At 38.9% G+C, this 19,360-nt stretch overlaps 1 protein-coding gene across 2 annotated transcripts in view; it reads right to left on the bottom strand.

Annotated features, from left to right (window-relative positions):
• LOC133635292 (F-BAR domain only protein 1-like) overlaps positions 1–19,360 on the bottom strand; it is a 108,850-nt gene that overhangs the window by 26,958 nt on the left and 62,532 nt on the right. For both annotated transcript variants that reach the window (XM_062028342.1, XM_062028343.1), the window contains 9 exons: positions 15,890–15,964; positions 14,026–14,167; positions 13,773–13,925; positions 13,299–13,403; positions 9,124–9,222; positions 8,919–9,015; positions 6,251–6,365; positions 6,114–6,138; positions 71–131 (listed from right to left, as the gene is read on the bottom strand). In XM_062028342.1, the coding sequence (XP_061884326.1) occupies positions 71–131; positions 6,114–6,138; positions 6,251–6,365; positions 8,919–9,015; positions 9,124–9,222; positions 13,299–13,403; positions 13,773–13,925; positions 14,026–14,167; positions 15,890–15,964 (872 nt within the window). The remainder of the gene's footprint in view (positions 1–70; positions 132–6,113; positions 6,139–6,250; positions 6,366–8,918; positions 9,016–9,123; positions 9,223–13,298; positions 13,404–13,772; positions 13,926–14,025; positions 14,168–15,889; positions 15,965–19,360) is intronic.

The following is a 19,360-nucleotide window of genomic DNA, read 5'->3' as shown; positions in this document are numbered from 1 at the left end:
TTTAAATAACAGTTCAACATTTGGTATCAGTTCATTGTGACTATTTGTCAATGTAGCTTAAAAAGGATATCATTCGGAGTACTGTCAGCTCTGATAATGAATCCTTCGTCGTCTACCTCCAAGGGGGAATTCTGCAGACACACGTGCATCACCAAAGACACAAATGGTACATCTATCTCATATACTAAACACAGAATACAATACAACCATTTGCCATTAAAATTAAGGAAACATTTTTAACTTATTTATTTATCTACTGTGTAATTCAAGTCATCTTAGAGCAGGTGTGTCTAAACTTTTTGACTTGCCACCACATTAGGCTAAAAGAAATTGGTCGGGGCCAAGCTAGCTAACAATCTATAACTGTATGAGTGTAGTCTCATGTGAAAGTCTATCCTGTCCTACACAGCTAAATCAGAACATTTTAAGAGAAGCTAGATCTTGTGGGACGAGGTCGGCCGACCCCCGAACTAGCTAACCTGTCCCAGCCAGTTAGAGGGTTTGTCTGTCACTTCAACCAATGATGAGCTGTACCACTGATGGGTGCTGCTAGTTGTCAGTTAAAATAATATATTTCTTTATTTTTTCCAGGTACTGCTAGTTGTGTTAAAATATTTTATTTCTTTATTTTTCCACGTTTAATATGTTTTTTCGATTCCAGTATTTGAATTTTCAAAGTACTGCTTAGAGATGTGTTTTAATTGCTGATGCGTGTTTATCAAATGTTTAAATGCGCTGGAAAACAGCCCGTTTTGTACACTATTGAGCTGCTTTTAATACCCAGTAGTGTGCGAGTGTCTTTCTGCAAAGTATTTCTACAGCCGTGGTCATGTGGTTGCATAAATTATGGTATTATAAGAGGTATTTATTAAAGTCGGACTACATAGGACATCACTGAAGGCCGAGGTGTGAAATGCACGGCCTGTGCTTAAAAAGTTTACACATCTGTTTTTTTTACACGTGATCGGCAATCCCAATGATTTAAGATTGCATATTAATTTAACACCAAATTAAAGAGCGAAGTTTGCCAAACACGTAAAAAGACTATACAACCTGCGATAAAGCCGGATTTTCCAGGAAATCACCAATAAGCTGTCACACGCACCAAAGCGCGTGCACACACACAATGCAGAGCGTGGATCATAACGTAACTATGATCATTGTACATAAATAAAATATGTACCGTAATTTCCGGACTATAAGCCGCTACTTTTCCCCCTCGTTCTGGTCCCTGCGGCTTATACAGCGGTGCGGCTTATTTACGGCCTGTTCTTCTCTGACACCGACGAAGAGGATTTCGGTGGTTTTAGTACGCAGGAGGAAGACGATGACACAATGATTAAAGACTGACTTTTCATATACCGGTAGGCTGGTTATTTTGATAACGTACAGGCGAGCACTTTGTATTACTTTGCACTGTTGTATTATTTGTACTCTGAACGAATGCTGTTCGCCATGTCAAAGTGAAAGTTTGATTGAATGATTGAAACGCAAAATTGTTAATAAATGGGACGCTTTGCGTTCCCAAACAGTCATCTCTGTCCCGACAATCCCCTCCGTGGTAGCAGGAACCCCTATATACTACGCTAATTACACATCAAAACCCTGCGGCTTATAGTCGGGTGCGGCTTATATATGGAGCAATCTGTATTTTCCCCTAAATTTAGCTGGTGCGGCTTATAATCAGGTGCGGCTTATAGTCCGGAAATTACGGTAGTATTTACAATATTATCAGAATATGATCAGAGGCACTGCAGTTGGCTAAAGCATTATTTAAAGCAAACTATAGCTAAAGGACTGAACAACAACCCAAAACTCCCTTTGTACACATGGGTAAGTGTGGCGAGAGATTGTTTACATATTACTTATCACGCTTTGCCAGTACAGTAATTTAGAATTGGGTATGGTGCTCAGACAGTTGTAATTGTGTAGACAGGTGTAATTGTGTGGCACATTTATGCAAACTTGATATGTTGGTTTTAATTTGTTTGCACAATGGGCGGGAAAGGTCGTTTGGATAGCTACATGTACTGCTTTATTATTCATTTAATACACATGGTTGTTGGCTGATGTTAGTTAGGCTAAGCCAGAAGAAAATAGTAATTTAGAAAAACTTTATAATTATTAACAAATGTTTAAGAGTTGTACCGCGGGCCGTAGTTTAGACACCCGTCCTTGGCCTTGTTCACACTGCAGGTCAATTCAGATTTTTTGCCCATATGCGACCTGTATCAACATTTTTAGTGTGAACATTGCAATTCCGAATTTTTGCATATTCAATTCAGGCCTTTTCTGTATGTGGATATACATTGGATATATGTGCGATGCGTCCTACATGCCAAATACTTGTCCTCTTCCTTCTCAGTCTTCTACACGCAATAATTTGGTTCAGAAAATGTTGACTTTGATTGCGTGCGACGTCATGACATCATGTCTAATACAATATAAAATCCAATATGGCCGACAGCACTGTCTTTTGTTTGTCTGCTGGTCAATGTGCTCTGAATTTTTATCAGTTTTAGTCTCTTTTATAGCCAATTGTACTACTTTTAAGCTTAACAATTAATGAAGGACGGCTTACTTCCAAAATGTGGCTTTCTGACTGCTTTAATTGGACTTGAAAATCTGTTGACCTTCCACCTGCCACGGCCTGGATCTATTCCAGCCCCAGCTTGGCCTTCCACTGCCCACAGACTGGGTCTGCTAGCGTCATCTTGGCTTTCCACCAGCCACAGTCTGGATCTGTCCTAGCCTCAGACTGGCTAAGGCTGGCCCTCTGCTAGCCTTGGCTTGGCCTTTCAACTGCTGTGGCCTGGACATCAGAATTTTGAATAATCTGACCTGGGTAGCTAGTAAAACAATTTAACAATGACTTTGACACAATCTCTCTATTTAATATTCATGCTTTTTCCTGGACTTGTTCTTTCTTATCAGAAACTTGGCGAAGTATAGGAGTCTGACAAGGACATTGCTATAAATGGATATAATGCTAGAATTCTCACATGGCCAACCTCTTGCAATTGTATGGTGTTATAGACCTCCCTATGCCTCCACTGAAGCCCTTGCCTCTCTTGTATCCTTTATGAGTGGGTTAAATGCTAGTGAACTTCTCTTGGTTGGTGATTTAAATTTTAATTTGTTGACTTCCTCTTCTGATAATTTTAAAGCTGTGTGTAATTTACTAAATGTAACTCAATTAATCACTTTCCCAACTCGACCCAATACTAAAAACCCATCAAAATCTTCTTTACTTGATCAAATCCTAACCAACGCTCCACATAAGTACACTTATACTGGGGTGTTTGTCAATGACTTGAGTGATCATTGTACAATTGCAGCTATAAGAAACTGCAAGCTTCCAAAATCAAAACCTATTACACGCAAAAACATACTAAAAACATTTGCCTCCGAGATTTTATACACGACTTAGCTGCCTTTCAGTGGAACAGAGTTGCGTTAATTGATGATGTAGTACGGATAGCGTTAGAATATTTTTATAATGAATTTCACATATAGTCAATAAATATGCTCCTTTCAAAAATTTTGAGTTAAACGTCGAAATAATCCCTGGTTTTCCTCTGAAATTGGAAACGTTCTCAAAGAGAGAGCCGTTGCTGGGGCCAGGGCTCCAAAAACAAAGACAGAGGTTGATTGGCTTAGCTTTTGCCATCTTAGAAATAAATGTACTTCGCTTATTAAGAGAGCCATGTCTGATTTTTACTTTCCAAATTCTTTAATTTCCGGTACTCAACCTGGTACTTTGTTTGATAAGACAGCTATATGAAATTGTTTTAATGAGTATTTTATTTTCTGCTGGGTCCTTGTTTGATTATTTGAATCCTCAATTGTCAAATGTTGGTCTGACAAATGCTAATATACCAAATACATAATATATAGACCCAGCACCTGCACTTTTGAGTTCACACCTGTATCAGTATCTAAGTTAACCAGTGCACTAAAGAGCCTGGACAAGTAAAGCTGCAGTACCTGACCAAATTGAACCATTTTTCTTAAAACTGGCTGATGATTTTGTTGCTAAGCCTCTCTCGCATATTTTTAACAAGTCTGACAAGTAAAAGCATTCAAAAAAATCTGGAAATCAGCCTTTTTTCTTCCCCTGCTAAAAGGCGGTGAACCCACAAATATAAATACAGATACATTTCTAAATTATGCATTTTAGCAAAATTGTTTAAGAAGATCATCAGTAACCAGCTAAAGGATTTTTTTTAGAATGAAAAAATATTTTATCTCTGTTTCAATCTGTTTTTAGAAAACAGCATAGTACTATTACAGCTGCCCTTAAGGTCCTAAATGATTTAAACAAGGCTCTAGACGGCATGAAATGTGTCGCTCTATTCATTAATTTGTCAAAAGCATTTGACACAGTAGACCACAGTCTGCTAATGCAACCCCTTCATCAGATTGGATTGTCTAAAAATGCAGCTGCTTGGTTACTGGACATTACCAAAGGAGTTCCACTAAGCTCAGTGCTGGGGCCCATTTTATTTTCTATCTACATAAATAATCTTTGTAACAATTTGTCAAATGCAATGTACCATTTGTATGCAGACGACACCATTATTTATTGCTGTTCAATGTCCATCACTCAGGCTTTTTTGAGTTTTTACAAGCTGCTTTTGATGTTATCGAGGCTTGCTTATTTGATCTTAAATTGGTTTTAAATACAGATAAAAGCAAGTTAAAGGTTTTCTCTCATTCAAGGCTGCTACTGGAAAACATTCCGAATATTGTAACATCAAAAGGAAACCCTATAGAGCAGGTCTTAAATTACAAGTACTTGGGATTTAATCTTGACCAGGAGCTTTCTTTTAAAGCCCATATTAACAACTTGGTCTCTAAGCTTAGGGTAAAGCTTGGTTTCTTTTCTAGAAACAAAAATTGCTTCTCTCTTAAAGTAAAAAACAAATTGGTGACAGCGACTTTCCTGCCCGTAATTCATTAGATGGATGGATGGATGGATGGATGGATGGATGGATGGATGGATTGATAGATAGATAGAACTTTATTGATTCCTTCAGGAGAGTTCCCTCAGGAAAATTTTAATTTCAGCAGCAGTGTACAGAATTGAGATCCAATTTAAAAAGTTAAAAGTAAACAATGGGTGTATAAATGGAAATTAAATAGAAAATATTACAATAAGAATAAAAATAAAAAGCAACAATAAGAGGAAAATATAACAGTAAAAATAAGAATATAACAAGAGAAACTAGCCATGTTATGAAAATGTATTGCACTGTTATTGCACTGTTAATGTGCTTTATTCTAGTGCTTCATTTAAATGCCTCCAGTCCTTGGACACCGTTTTTCATTCAGCACTAAGATTTGTCACTGGCTGTCGTCATCTCACCCACCACGGTCAACTGTATATGAAATCAGACTTATCTTCATTGAGTGCACGCAGATGCAAACATTGGCTGACTATCATTTATAAGGTTCTTCTACATTTAATGCCTCCCTACTAGCGTACTTTGTTACAAAGAAAAAACAGCTCTTAAGCATTACTTTCTAGATGGATGGATACTTTCTAACAATACTTATGCTTTAACTGTTCCTTGTGTACGGACTGAATTTGGCAAAAGAGCTTTTAGCATTGATGCATGGAATAAATTACAAACAAAACTCTCCGAACTACTTCCATTTGGAGCGTTCCGTTCCATCCTGAGGGACAGACAGCGTGAGATGTTTGCACAGTGCCTGTGTTTTTAAAAGGTGTAAACCTTAATTGTTTTGCAGTTCCCTATTATGCATTTTAAAATGTATGTTTTAACGTATTACTTTTCTGAAACTTCCCTGTGACATGTGCTGCTGACCTCTTGGCCAGGTCACCCTTTTGAAAGAAATCTCAATGGGTTTCTTATCTGGTTAAATAAAGGTTGTATATGCGGGTCAGATTGCATTCACATTAGCAATCGCAATTTTTTGTAACGTGAACGGCCACTAAAAAGATCGGATTTGACCAAAAAATCTGAATTGGACATTCGACCATGCAGTGTAAACGTATTCATACAGTCCTGGTAGTCTGATTGGATTCGTATTGTCATCCCTCATAGCCGCTGCTGCAGTGTTTGCTGTAAATAATGTGGAATACTGACCGGTGCTTCAGTTACAGCTGAATCCCTGCAAAACAAACACATTGGAATTATTTGCTATAAACAAATTGAAGATAGCAGAATGAGTAGAGGTAATCAAACATAGAAAGATCAGGAAACATGGATTTGCATGCACTCACGTAGAATCTGGCTCCTTATCCCTCTTGCCCAGGCCAGGGATCCTAAAGGCTTTTGCACGACTCTTCTTCCCCCCATCGGGTGCTACAGTCATGTACTCCTCAAAAACAACCAAAGCTGCAGCACACACACACATAGGGATGATGTTTGATAAGAAATTATCGAGTTCGAGCCTATTATCGAATCCTCTTATCGAACCGATTCCTTATCGATTCTCTTATCAAGTCCAGATAGGTTGTTGTATATGGAAAAAAAACACACAATATTTGGTTTAACAAAAGCTCACTTTTATTATATAAGAAAACAATTTAATCTAATAAATAAATAAATATTGACTGTTACCCACCTAAAAAAATTAAATAAATAAATATTGACTGTTGTTACCCAAAGTATATTAAGTGGGATTTTTCAGAAAAACAAATATATACAGTAACACAAAAACAACCTGTCTCTGTGATCACTATAGGTGTATAAATAATAATATAGTGTTAAATAAAATCAGTCCCTTGGGCACAAAACTGAAAATAATACAGCTCTCCAAAAAGTGCAATTCTGCTGCTATTTGACATAACTGTTTATTATGATGCTTTGACATTTTTGCACTTTATTTCTTTATTGAAAGAAAATTCTATTAAGAGAAAAGTTGTTTGCAAATGTGGTTACAATGCTAAAAAATGAAAAGTTAAAGCTAAAAAAAGAAATACACTTTATTGAGTTAACATTATTTCTTTATAGGGGGAAAGATGTTATGAGCTAGGGAATATAACAACTACACTACCCAGCATGCAACGGGAGTGGCGAGCATGTGCGGTAGCCCCGAAAAGTGTTGTTGCATGTCGTCGAAGCTAAGAATGAGGTTATGAGCGCGCTGTGAAAGTAAACGTCAAGAACTCAGCCAACACGCCTCGTCTGCATTATTTATAATTAGACAGACAACACATATACAGTGTGATTTTGTTTTGTTTACAAGTAAAGAAAAACAAAAGTTAAAAAAGGGAGATCTTGTCATTTATGTTGTGTATATATATATGTATGTGCTGCGGTTGTTTTAAGAACGTTGCGACAGCTGCCGTAAAGGAGGTGCGTTGCCAGCCTGGTTGCTATGTTTCCGGTTGGTCGTAAAAGTGTTCGTCATGTGTTTGTACCCTGCTCAAATCTCTCAGTAAAGTTATTCATTGGATTATACCTTTTGTTTTGAACTTTTATTACACTTTGGAGCACTTTTTTCCGTCCATTTTTTTCCTGCTTTCGCCATCTGCGCCTAATGACTGAGCTACGTGATGTAATTTCTTGTGATGTCACACGGAGCATTTCTGGTCGGGACGGGATTCTTTCTGAGGGATTCGAATAAAGAACCAACTCTTTTTCTTTACTATAGTGGTCTCGATAACGGGTACCGGTTCTCAAAAAGGGATTCGAGTCCGAGGACTCGGTTCTTTTCTTATCGAACAACCGGGAAAACCGGTTTCGAGTATCATCCCTACACACACATGAGTTTAATTCAGACTATGAGACTAATTAAAGGCACGGGAAGCTTTTGCAGTTCAATTGGGGCACTATTCTCCCGTTTGCACTGAAGTGTTCATTTACGCGTTTGAAGGTACACAAGTCATATTCTCTCATCCAGCCTGCGGACACGCCCACCCTGCATAAGTTCGGCAAAAGTGCTCGAGTCTGGAATGAAGGGGGGGCTTATAACAAATGAGGAGGACCTTTTTTTCAGTTGTGTGAGAATCGTGCAGCCTGGAGTGTCACTGAAATTCTTGAAAACAATAACAATTTTAATTTGAAAAAGCTGTATCAATCCAGGCAGTGCTTGTCACGTGAACGCATGCTGCCATGGTGATGTAGTGTGTATAAACACTGTAAGAGCTTCTTCTTCCTGGCTGCATGTGAATAATATTCTGTACATGAATTGATTAACGTGGACCCCGACTTAAACAAGTTGAAAAACTTATTCGGGTGTTACTATTTAGTGGTCAATTGTACGGAATATGTACTGTACTGTGCAACCTACCAATACAAGTTTCAATCAAACATGAAACTTTGTTTCACTTGTCTTCATAACTATACTGATGGCCCTCTTCTGCCGTGTTTGCACTCACGAAACAATGTGCATTTTGAATTTTTGATAGTTTGATACAGAGTTTCCAGGTGTCTCAATTGAAGTGATCAGAATAGATTTAAAGTTTTATGGAAGTTTTTTTTAATCATTTTTTTACGTGTGTCTATACTTAATACTAAATACTTAAGTTGACGAAGTTGATGGGAGAATGTGTGGAAACACCAACATTTAAGGGTTGCTCCACCCAAAGCACACTTCTCGGGTAAAGGCACACAGCGACAGACTTAAGTCCGATGTCGCGCAGTAGTTACAATATTTAACTTTTTCACTATTGTCAAGTTTTACGAGATACTGAATTTGAGGGTTTTAGTAGCTGTAATCATCAAAAGTATTGATAGATTAAGTAGTGATTGAATGTATAGAATACAAGAGTTTTACTTTTTGATTTGAACTACTGAAATAAATGTGTATATCTAAATTTACTGAGATGCACCGATACAGAAACATTTCAAATTAGCTGGATTATTAGGTATCCCAAGACGTGGTATGTTTGTTTCTCTAGATGCTATTCTTGTAAGCGCATTTCTACACAAGGTAAACAGTACCTGGCCTCTCCTTGCCAGTGCCCTTTAGGTCTGCAAATTTCTGGATTAGATTATTAATGCCAATGTTTTCTACATTTTGCTTGAATTCCTCATGGACCTGCAGAGCAGAGAATAATGATTATGCTCTCAATAACCAGCAATATGACAATAACAGACTTTGTGTAACAATCGGTGTTGTCTTTCATTGTCACATGAAAATACATACCTGTCCAACCTGAACATGGGTGTCTTCTATGGAATGGGAATAGCCTTTTATCAGCTGTTTCATCTGCCGCAAATGGCCCTCCTCAATTTCCTGAAATCTCTACATGAACAACAGATAAGCACAGTTTTAGTCTTTCATTTGATCGACAATAAAGTCATCCTATTTCATAAAACTGTGCCGATTCTTTTCACCACTGAAATTAGGATTAGTTTGAAATGCCTCCAGAAGCAAGTACAGTACTACAATAAAAACATTACTATACAGTGGTACCTCGATTTTTGTTAGTAACCCTTCCAAAAAGTCAGACGAAGACAGAATCATGGAAAAATTTAAATAATTTTCCCCCTAGGAAATAATATACATCTATCAAAACATGATAAAGTATAGTTTCACATGTCGAACATTTTTTGAAATATATATAAATGATGAACTGACTGATGACTGAACATTTAACATTACTTCTACTTAGGAGGAAGGAAATAAGGAAGAAAGGAAAGAAGTACTTTGCTTTTAGTTCTTTCTTGAACTCAAGTGTTTCTCATTCTTTATCAAAATGCTGGCACTCACAACTTTCTTTGGGCCCCTCGTGGCTTATTTTGCACCTAAAGAAAAAAATTGCCAACACATGGGATTCTTTGTTTGAGCAATGAATTCTGCAAAATGATACTAGTTTGACCAGTTTGGTATGCACAACGGCATATCATGGCCAAAGCAGTAAACGAAAAACAAGGTGATGCATGAAATACATTCGTTCGTCAAACACGCATTATTTTCTGTCATGACACCCCCACCCCTTTGGGGACATATTTCTTTCAGGCCCGCCCTAATACATTTGAGAACCTGATACATACGTACAAACCACTCTATGAGTTGCTGGCACCAGCACCTATGACACCTAGCTGAAGACATGTGTATTGTTTTCTCACACCCGCAACACCTTAAAGGCCTACTGAAACCCACTACTACCGACCACGCAGTCTGATAGTTTATAGATCAATGATGAAATCTTAACATTGCAACACATGCCAATACGGCCGGGTTAACTTATAAAGTGCAATTTTAAATTTCCCGCTAAACTTCCGGTTGAAAACGTCTATGTATGATGACGTATGCGCGTGACGTCAATAGTTAAATGGAAGTATTCGGACACCATTGAATCCAATACAAAAAAGCTCTGTTTTCATCTCAAAATTCCACAGTATTCTGGACATCTGTGTTGGTGAATCTTTTGCAATTTGTTTAATGAACAATGAAGACTGCAAAGAAGAAAGTTGTAGGTGGAATCGGTGTATTAGCGGCTGGCTGCAGCAACACAACCAGGAGGACTTTGACTTGGATAGCAGACGCGCTATCCGACGCTAGCCGCCGACCGCATGGATGATCGGGTGAAGTCCTTCGTCCTTCCATCAATCGCTGGAACGCAGGTGAGCACGGGTGTTGATGAGCAGATGAGGGCTGGCTGGCGTAGGTGGAGCGCTAATGTCTTTATCATAGCTCTGTGAGGTCCCGTTGCTAAGTTAACTTCAATGGCGTCGTTAGCAACAGCATTGTTAATTTTCGCCAAGCTGGAAAGCATTAACCGTGTATTTACAGGTCCATGGTTTAATAGTATTGTTGATTTTCTGTCTATCCTTCCAGTCAGGGGTTTATTTATTTTGTTTCTATCTGCATTTAAGCACGATGCTATCACGTTAGCTCCGTGGCTAAAGTGCTTCGCCGATGTATTGTCGTGGAGATAAAAGTCACTGTGAATGTCCATTTTGCGTTCTCGACTCTCATTTTCAAGAGGATATAGTATCCGAGGTGGTTTAAAATACAAATCCGTGATCCACAATAGAAAAAGGAGAGTGTGGAATCCAATGAGCCAGCTTGTACCTAAGTTACGGTCAGAGCGAAAAAAGATGCGTCCTGCACTGCACTCTAGTCCTTCACTCTCACGTTCCTCATCCACGAATCTTTCATCCTGGCTCAAATTAATGGGGTAATCGTCGCTTTCTCGGTCCGAATCGCTCTCGCTGCTGGTGTAAACAATGGGGAAATGTGAGGAGCCTTTCAACTGGTGACGTCACGCTACTTCCGGTACAGGCAAGGCTTTTTTTATCAGCGACCAAAAGTTGCGAACTTTATCGTCGATGTTCTCTACTAAATCCTTTCAGCAAAAATATGACAATATCGCGAAATGATCAAGTATGACACATAGAATGGATCTGCTATCCCCGTTTAAATAAAAAAATTCATTTCAGTAGGCCTTTAAGGGCGGTATGGCGTAGTGGGTAGAGCGGCCGTGCCGGAAACCTGAGGGTTAAAGTTAAAGTTAAAGTACCAATGATTGTCACGCACACACTAGGTGTGGTGAAATTTGTCCTCTGCATTTGATCCATCCCCTTGTTCACCCCCTGGGAGGTGAGGGGAGCAGTGAGCAGCAGCGGTGGCCGCGCCAGGGAATAATTTTTGGTGATTTAACCCCCAATTCCAACCCTTGATGCTGAGTGCCAAGCAGGGAGGTAATGGGTCCCATTTTTATAGTCTTTGGTATGACTCAGCCGGGGTTTGAACTCACGACCTACCGATCTCAGGGCGGACACTAACAGCTAGGACACTGAGTAGGTTGCAGGTTCGCTCCCCGCCTCTTGACATCCAAATCGCTGCCGTTGTGTCCTTGGGCAGGACACTTCACCCTTGCCCTCGGTGCCGCTCACACTGGTGCATGAATGATGAATGAATGATAGGTGGTGGTCGGACGGGCCGTAGGCGCAAACTGGCAGCCTTGCTTCCGTCAGTCTACCCCAGGGCAGCTGTGGTTACAAATGTAGCTTACCACCTCCAGGTGTTAATGAATGAAAGCAGATCAGAATCATATCCATATTTAAGTGTTACTTCTTTCTAAACTCCTATAGTCAAATAAAGAATAGCTAGTATTCTTCCTTCTTTTGAGTCTCATAGTAAGGTGTTGGCCTTCTGGATTGGAATGTGTCAGAGTAGAGATAACTCGGAATAGTCTATACAAAGCGAGTGGGGGCGAGGGACAGAGGGAAGATCACGGGACTTCCGGGGGTTTGAGGGGAGACCGAGCTAGACCGATCTGGACCGGGCTAGGGAACGCTTGGGTGCTGGGTTGGTCTCAGGTTTGTCCTCTAAGCTTGGAGAATAAACCACAAAATATCAATTACTGCCTGTTGATTGAATATAAACATCAGCGTATTGCCATAAAAAGAATCTGGGAGAGACTAGCAATTTAAATTCCCCATTGGAGGAATGCTGGTCAACGCAACACTTACCACCTCCAGGTGTTAATGAATGAATGATGGGTTCCCACTTCTCTGTGAGCGCTTTGAGTATCTAATAATAGAAAAGCGCGATATAAAATCTAATCCATTATTATAATTACCTTATCATGCCCACCCCACTGTATAAGTGCTGGTCTAATGATTATAAAACATTAAAATATATCTGTATTTTATCTATGCAAACATGTTTTAGTACAACCAATAGGGGCAACTAAGTTGTACGTATTTCCTGGTTGAGCCTGTTGATTACCGGTAAGTCGAGCAGTGCTTCCACTTCGCTGGAGGATTTTGTATCGCTCAAGAATGGAAAAAAAGACGTCCCTTGACTCTCAGACCCCCTGACAACTCTCCGTGCTCCACTATTTGAGAAGCAGTGCTTTAGACAGACAATAATTGTCCGTATTTCCAGTATTTATAATATTTTTTGAGGGTATATTTGTGCTTTTTGGACTCTTATCTTGAATTTTAAAACACAGACTTAATATACGTGAAGAGGGATTTCAAAGAAATAATAATTATCCAATAAAACAGGAAAACAACAAATGATTGCATTAAATGATGTGAGTTTTTTCATGATGTTGTTTCTTCTTAAACAAATTATCTTAAAGAACTTGGGGCTAATTGGTGCATTGTTTAGAATGCAAAATTAAAAGGCAGTCATTAGGGTTTGTTGAGGATTTCCTTGGGAACAGCAGAAACCGTAGTTGGTGACTAACGTATAAATGCAGAATGTACAAGCAGATCAATAGTTTCAATTATGGGGGAACTTATATGGTCTAATCAGCCAGGGAGTAAAGAATACAATTACGACCAATTACCAAAAAGGGATGTACGCGGGTTTAGGCGAATAAATAAAAAACTTGGGAGGTCTTAAGAGTCAGAGCTGACCTGAGTGGACTCGTTCATCTTTTGTTCAAACTCTCCTCCCACTCGATTGTACTTCTCTATGCACAGCGCAAAGGACTCGGCAGCTTTTTTAGACTTCAGCTCCGCCTAGTGAGAGAGAAAAGCAAAAAGGAGCCATCTTTAAGGACTGACACAACAAGTCTGGCCTAAGAGTTGTGGGGATATTTGTATTGATTACAGAATAAACAGAAAGCATAACATTACCAAGCTTTTATAAAGTGCAAAACAAAAGTTCTTCAACTTTTGGGACTCTGACTGAAACTAAAGTATTTAAGTTGTGACAAAAGAAGGGTAAAACATATCTAAATAACAATCCACACAGCATAGGAAAAAATTAAGACAATTGAGAAGAAATCTTCTATTTCTCTGGTAATTATTTCAAGAAGAAATATATTTTTTCAAACTCACACTTCTGTCTAAAGTTACAAGTGCCTTTCAGAGTAAGGCTGATCTTACTTTTTCCAGATCTTTCTGTGGAGCTCCCTCCTTCCTGATCCGCTCCAGCTCTAAACATTTGGTATGGTAACCCTCTTTGGACTTCTGAAGGTGGCCATTTTGGACTTGCAGTGCCTGCACCGCCTCCACTGTCCCCACCAGCTCCTCTTTTGTCTGAACATTACGCACACACGAACATATAAGATCTGCAAGTGTCGGCGTGAAAGATACAACTTGAAGAGCCTGAGTACTCTTCACAATGAGTCATTTATACCTTTCGGTGAATTTTGACCTGCTCATCTGTGTACTTGTTGATGTCCCGGATGAGATCGTTCATCTTTCTCATGAGCTCAAGATGGCAGAGAGCCAATTTGTCAGAAGAGACCCTGAACACATCCCACATTGGCGCAAATGTCCTGGGGAAACACAAACATAAGCAAGTACAATATTACAGAATCCCAGTCTTTATTTGTAACTTAAGGACCAATAGGGAGAGGCTTGAATTAATTAAAGGAGTACTAAGTAACTTTTCAACCTTCAGAAAATATTTTCTGAACTTTTGGGATGGTACATTGACTAGCAACTAGATGAACGAGACCTCTGTCATGGCCTGAAGGGGTCTGTATCGCCTTCACTGGCACTAAGCAACTTTGAGGAGGGTGGCAGGAACACTGCCACACAAAAAACTACAAATGTGCTAGCAACTTTGAGGAGGGTGGCACACAAAAAACTACAAATGTGCTAACTGCTTTACGGCATACGTCCCTCCCCCTTTTTTACATTCGTTAGAAAGACGGAAGTTGATGCTAACGCCTATGTGCAATTACTGCGATCATGGCAGAAGCTGCAAAACAACCAAAGAAACGAAAAGTTTTGTCTGAGAGGAAAAATAAACTAAACAAGAAAGGAAGGGACCTGGATAAATGGACAGTCCTGGATCAATACTGGCCCGGCTTTTACTCGCTGGCGTGAGTTCAAAGACAAAGAGGAACTTCAAACTGATACTGCCTTGGCTCTGTTCCTGTTAGACTCGTAAGTAATTTTAGATGCTCAAATCAAAATGCTAATGCTAATATTGGCTATCGGAAATTTGCGTGGTAGCAATGAATAGCCACCAGCTTGATAGTTTCACACTGACACGACTAGCCAAACAACAAACTCAAAAGTACTGTATGAAGAAAAAACAATGCGATGACTGCAAAACGCAAATATACAGTTTGAGTAAAATATGTAAGTTCCTTGATAACTGCTGTCTCAATCGGCATTAGCATTGCAGAGGTGTGGTCAGATTCCATTGACCAACATACTAATATTAGTCCATTCTTGAGCATCAGTGGCTGTTTGGGGCCATGTAATACGTGAATACGTATGTACATGTGATTTCTTAGTTGTTGTTTTTTATATATTTGCAAGTATTTAAAAAAATATATTTTTCACATGGTCATTATGCGGTATTGTGTGTGGAATTTTGAGGACAAAAAATAATTTATTCTATATTGGAATAACGCTGTAACATAACAAAATGTGGAAAAAGTGAAGCGGTGTGAATATTATGCAGGTGCACTGTATGTTGACCGCAATCTACCTGTGGCGGTGGTTTGTGGGTTGGGGCTAAATGATGCCATAGTCTAATATTCATAATCGCCCACTTTGGGAGAGACAAAATGTAAGGAAAAAAGATTAAATGAATGGGATGGGGCTCTGGGGGGCGCACAGCATGACCCGCTGCTTGTTGAGAAGAGCGATACGTGTGAATACTCACTAAATATAACCCAAAAATCACTGGCATTACAGCTCTCTCCTGCTACGTTGTCTCGTTCTCAGGCAGACCAGGTGTGAATAAGGTGTGTTAAAAAGTTGAGTTACGATGCCATTTACTGTACGGCAATTAAATGACAATCAAAATATACACAGTCCCATAATAATGTGTTATAAGAGGATGAACACCTAATAATCCCTGTGTTAAATTACTGTATGATGAAAAGACTTGGAACATTTAAGAAGTACACAAATAATAAATAAGACAAACCGTGAATGTGAACATTTGGTGGTGCAGATGGTACTCATCCATATCTTATATGCAGCCAATGTGAGTACAATAGAGCCAACAAGCTCTGTATTTACATGCACTCACTCACCCTAATGAGCTTCCATTGCTGGCCATTTTAGCCAGCTTGCCCATGGATTTGGAGTAGGTCTCCTCAATAGCAGCTCTGAAAAACAGCATTATCAAGTCAACATATTTAAATTTCTACAACAACAATGCATTTTATCAGTGCTAGGTAAATGCTGATACAAGCCATGCTGAAATGATTAATGGACTAATTTAACAAGGCTGCACATTAAACTTTAAAACAATCTGCAAGCATTAAACTTTAAAACAATCTGCAGACCCCGGAGAGAAAAAGCCAAGAATCATGATCCAACTATCCGTAGGGTGGATGGAACAACTTGTAACAGAGGACTGATAGCTTAATCTAAACATATAGATGTTCAAAATCCAAGTTTGTGTAAGAATTAAGACTTTGTCCATTTTTGGTGGTTTTGGTGACAATCAGCGCATCAAGAGAGAATTGATCCATCATTGTGAAAATATTGCAAAAGTTTTTTTTTTTTTCATTTTTTAAACCAGGCGTTTTCAATATTTTCCAGGCCGAGGACCTCAAACTGATGGAGATACTTAAATAGCCCGTATAACATTGTGTTTTCACCTAAACTAGTCCTAAAGGTACTTTGATATTGTGCTATATATTCAAATAGTACACAATACAGCGCTGCTTATAGCTAGCGGTTAACTAGCACCACTGTTTTGAAAATATTTTATTAGAATAATTTACGAAGGTCCTGGGTTCGATCCTGCGCTCGGGATCTTTCTGTGTGGAGTTTGCATGTCCCCCCCGTGACCGGTACTCCGGCTTCCTCCCACTTCCAAAGACATGCACCTGGGGATAGGTTGATTGGCAACACTAAATTGGCCCTAGTGTGTGAATGTTGTCTGTCTATCTGTGTTGGCCCTGTGATTAGGTGGCGACTTGTCCAGGGTGTACCCCACCTTCCGCCCGATTGTAGCTGAGATAGGCTCCAGCGCCCCCCGCGACCCTGAAGGGAATAAGCGGTAGAAAATGGATGTATGGAATTATACCAAACAATATATTGCTAGAATTGGTTATCCAGACTCATCATCCCGAGCATCATAATTGAGATGAAAATGTGTATTTAAAGACATTTAAATTTGTGAGGAATTAATAAAATAAAATACAAAATATAAATATCACAGAACACCGTATTATTACCATTTGTGGTTTAAAACAACAGATTCACATGAATGAATAACTATTTTTCACAAATACATATTTAATTGAATAAAAATTGGCATGAGACCTGAATAACATGACTGGTGTTCATGGCCGTCCTCGTAAGTGAGGTCTTACTGTATTGTATCTGCACTGTTTACATTTAAGTGTATTCAAGACAACGATATTCCCAGATTTAATTAAAGGCATCACAAAACAAGGAAAAGCAGCCTGTATGGATGACATTTTTCAATACCAACAACTAATTGATCATTATTCTTGAAAGGTTAAAATAACACTCTTTTGTCTAAGACGTACCCATAGTGTGGGGGTTGGTAACCCGCGGCTCTTTAGCGCCGCCCTAATGGCTCCCTGAAGCCTTTTCAAAAATGTGTGAAAATGGAAAAAGATGGGGGGAAAATATTCACAAACCTTCCTGTTAGAAATCCCACTGTTTTATGTTATACATGCTTTACCATGAATTGATTAACGTGGACCCCGACTTAAACAAGTTGAAAAACTTTTCGGGTGTTACCATTTAGTGGTCAATTGTACGGAATATGTACTGTACGGTGCAATCTACTAATAAAAGTCTCAATCAATCAATCAATCAGTCTCATTGATGAGAGTATTTGGCGAGCACCGTTTTTTCCTACTAATTTCAGCGGTCCTTGAACTCACCGTAGTTTGTTTACATGTACAACTTTTTCCGACACTGCTACAGAAAGACGTGTTTTTTGCAATTCCTTCTTTGTCTCATTTTGTCCAATGTTTTTATGCAGTGCGTGAATGCACAAAGGTGAGCTTTGTTGATGTTATTGATAAATATGCTAATCAGGCATATTTGGTCAGTGCATGACTGCAAGCTAATCGATGCTAACATGCTATTTATGCTAGCTGTAAGTACAAATTGCATCATTATGCCTCGTTTGTAGGTATAATTGAGCTAATTTAATTTGCTTTACTTATGTCCTCTATGTATTTAATTTATATTTGCATGTCTCATGACATATCATCTGTATGTAATATTGGCTGCATTTCTGATAGTTGCTGGTGTGCCATGTTGTTATAGACCACCGCCAACGTTACCCAGCTTGCAAAGATTGTAATAAATCCAATGCCATTTCCTTTATCTTGGACACACACATCGAGACCTTTGGCCATTCTAAGCCAGTCATTTCCAGGATGTATCTCATCCTCTGAGAAACCTCCATTTTACTAATGCTTTCCAATGTTGTAAAAATGTGTACAATAAATATTACATTTCAACATTTCTGTCAACGAAAATTTGCATGAGCCTGTGACACATTGCTAACATGGACACTAACACCATGTGTTGCCTTCATTATTACACACATTTTTTACGGCTCCAGACAGATAATTTTTTGTAGTTTTGGTCCAAAATTTTGGGTTGCCGACCCCTTCTATAGTGATATAGCCACATAAAAATAGACACATAAAATATGATCAAATAAAGTATGTTGTCTTATATTAGAAGCCTTTTGGGAAAGTAGATACAAAAAAGATGGATTATCAGCATCAGTCACGTCCTGCGGGATCCCAGACTTTTCGGTTCCTGACAGCTGATTTGTTGTCTGTCTCAGGCTGTCAGCAGATAAGTGCATTCCCCTTGTAAGGAATGTGCACAGGCCCTCTGAATCAATTTCAGGATTATATCACTGGTCTAACAGTGCATGCAGTGTCTTTACTTTTTGTAGAAGCACATTATTTGGCTTCAATTTAATCATTACTAATCTCTAATTGGAGTAGATCTGATAAAGCAAAACATTTATTTCGGTGAAATACCACTTCTACTCCTTCAAAAGTACAGTGGAACTCAGTTAGGCTGTGTTCACACTGCAGGGTAGGATGTCCAATTAGGATTTTTTTGTCAAATACAATCTTTATATGTAGTCGTGGAACAGTGACGTAAGTTCCTAAAACATACTATTTTTGCCTGTTTCTGAAGAATTATGGCGCTTTTCGTTATTTAACGACATATTGGTCAAACTAACGTGACCCTATTATTCAGACTGCAGTCACATCGGATCCATATCTAATTTATATCCACATATGAAAGAGCCTTGGGTAACATTTGAAAAAAATCGGAATTGCACGGTCCACAATGACACAAGGGAAAATTGTTTCTAAGGCCTTGTTCACACTGAAGGCCATTCTGATTTGTTGCCCATATGTGACCTGTATCATATTTTTTTATGACAATGTAAACAGTGTAATTCTGAATTCTCCAGATCCGAACCAAGCCTCTTTTTTATTTGGATATAAATTGGATATGTATCTGATGTGACTGCAGTC

Source organism: Entelurus aequoreus, linkage group LG19, assembly GCF_033978785.1.
Source record: "Entelurus aequoreus isolate RoL-2023_Sb linkage group LG19, RoL_Eaeq_v1.1, whole genome shotgun sequence".
In the NCBI taxonomy this organism is placed as follows: domain Eukaryota; kingdom Metazoa; phylum Chordata; class Actinopteri; order Syngnathiformes; family Syngnathidae; genus Entelurus; species Entelurus aequoreus.
This window is presented reverse-complemented; position numbering and strand designations above follow the sequence as displayed.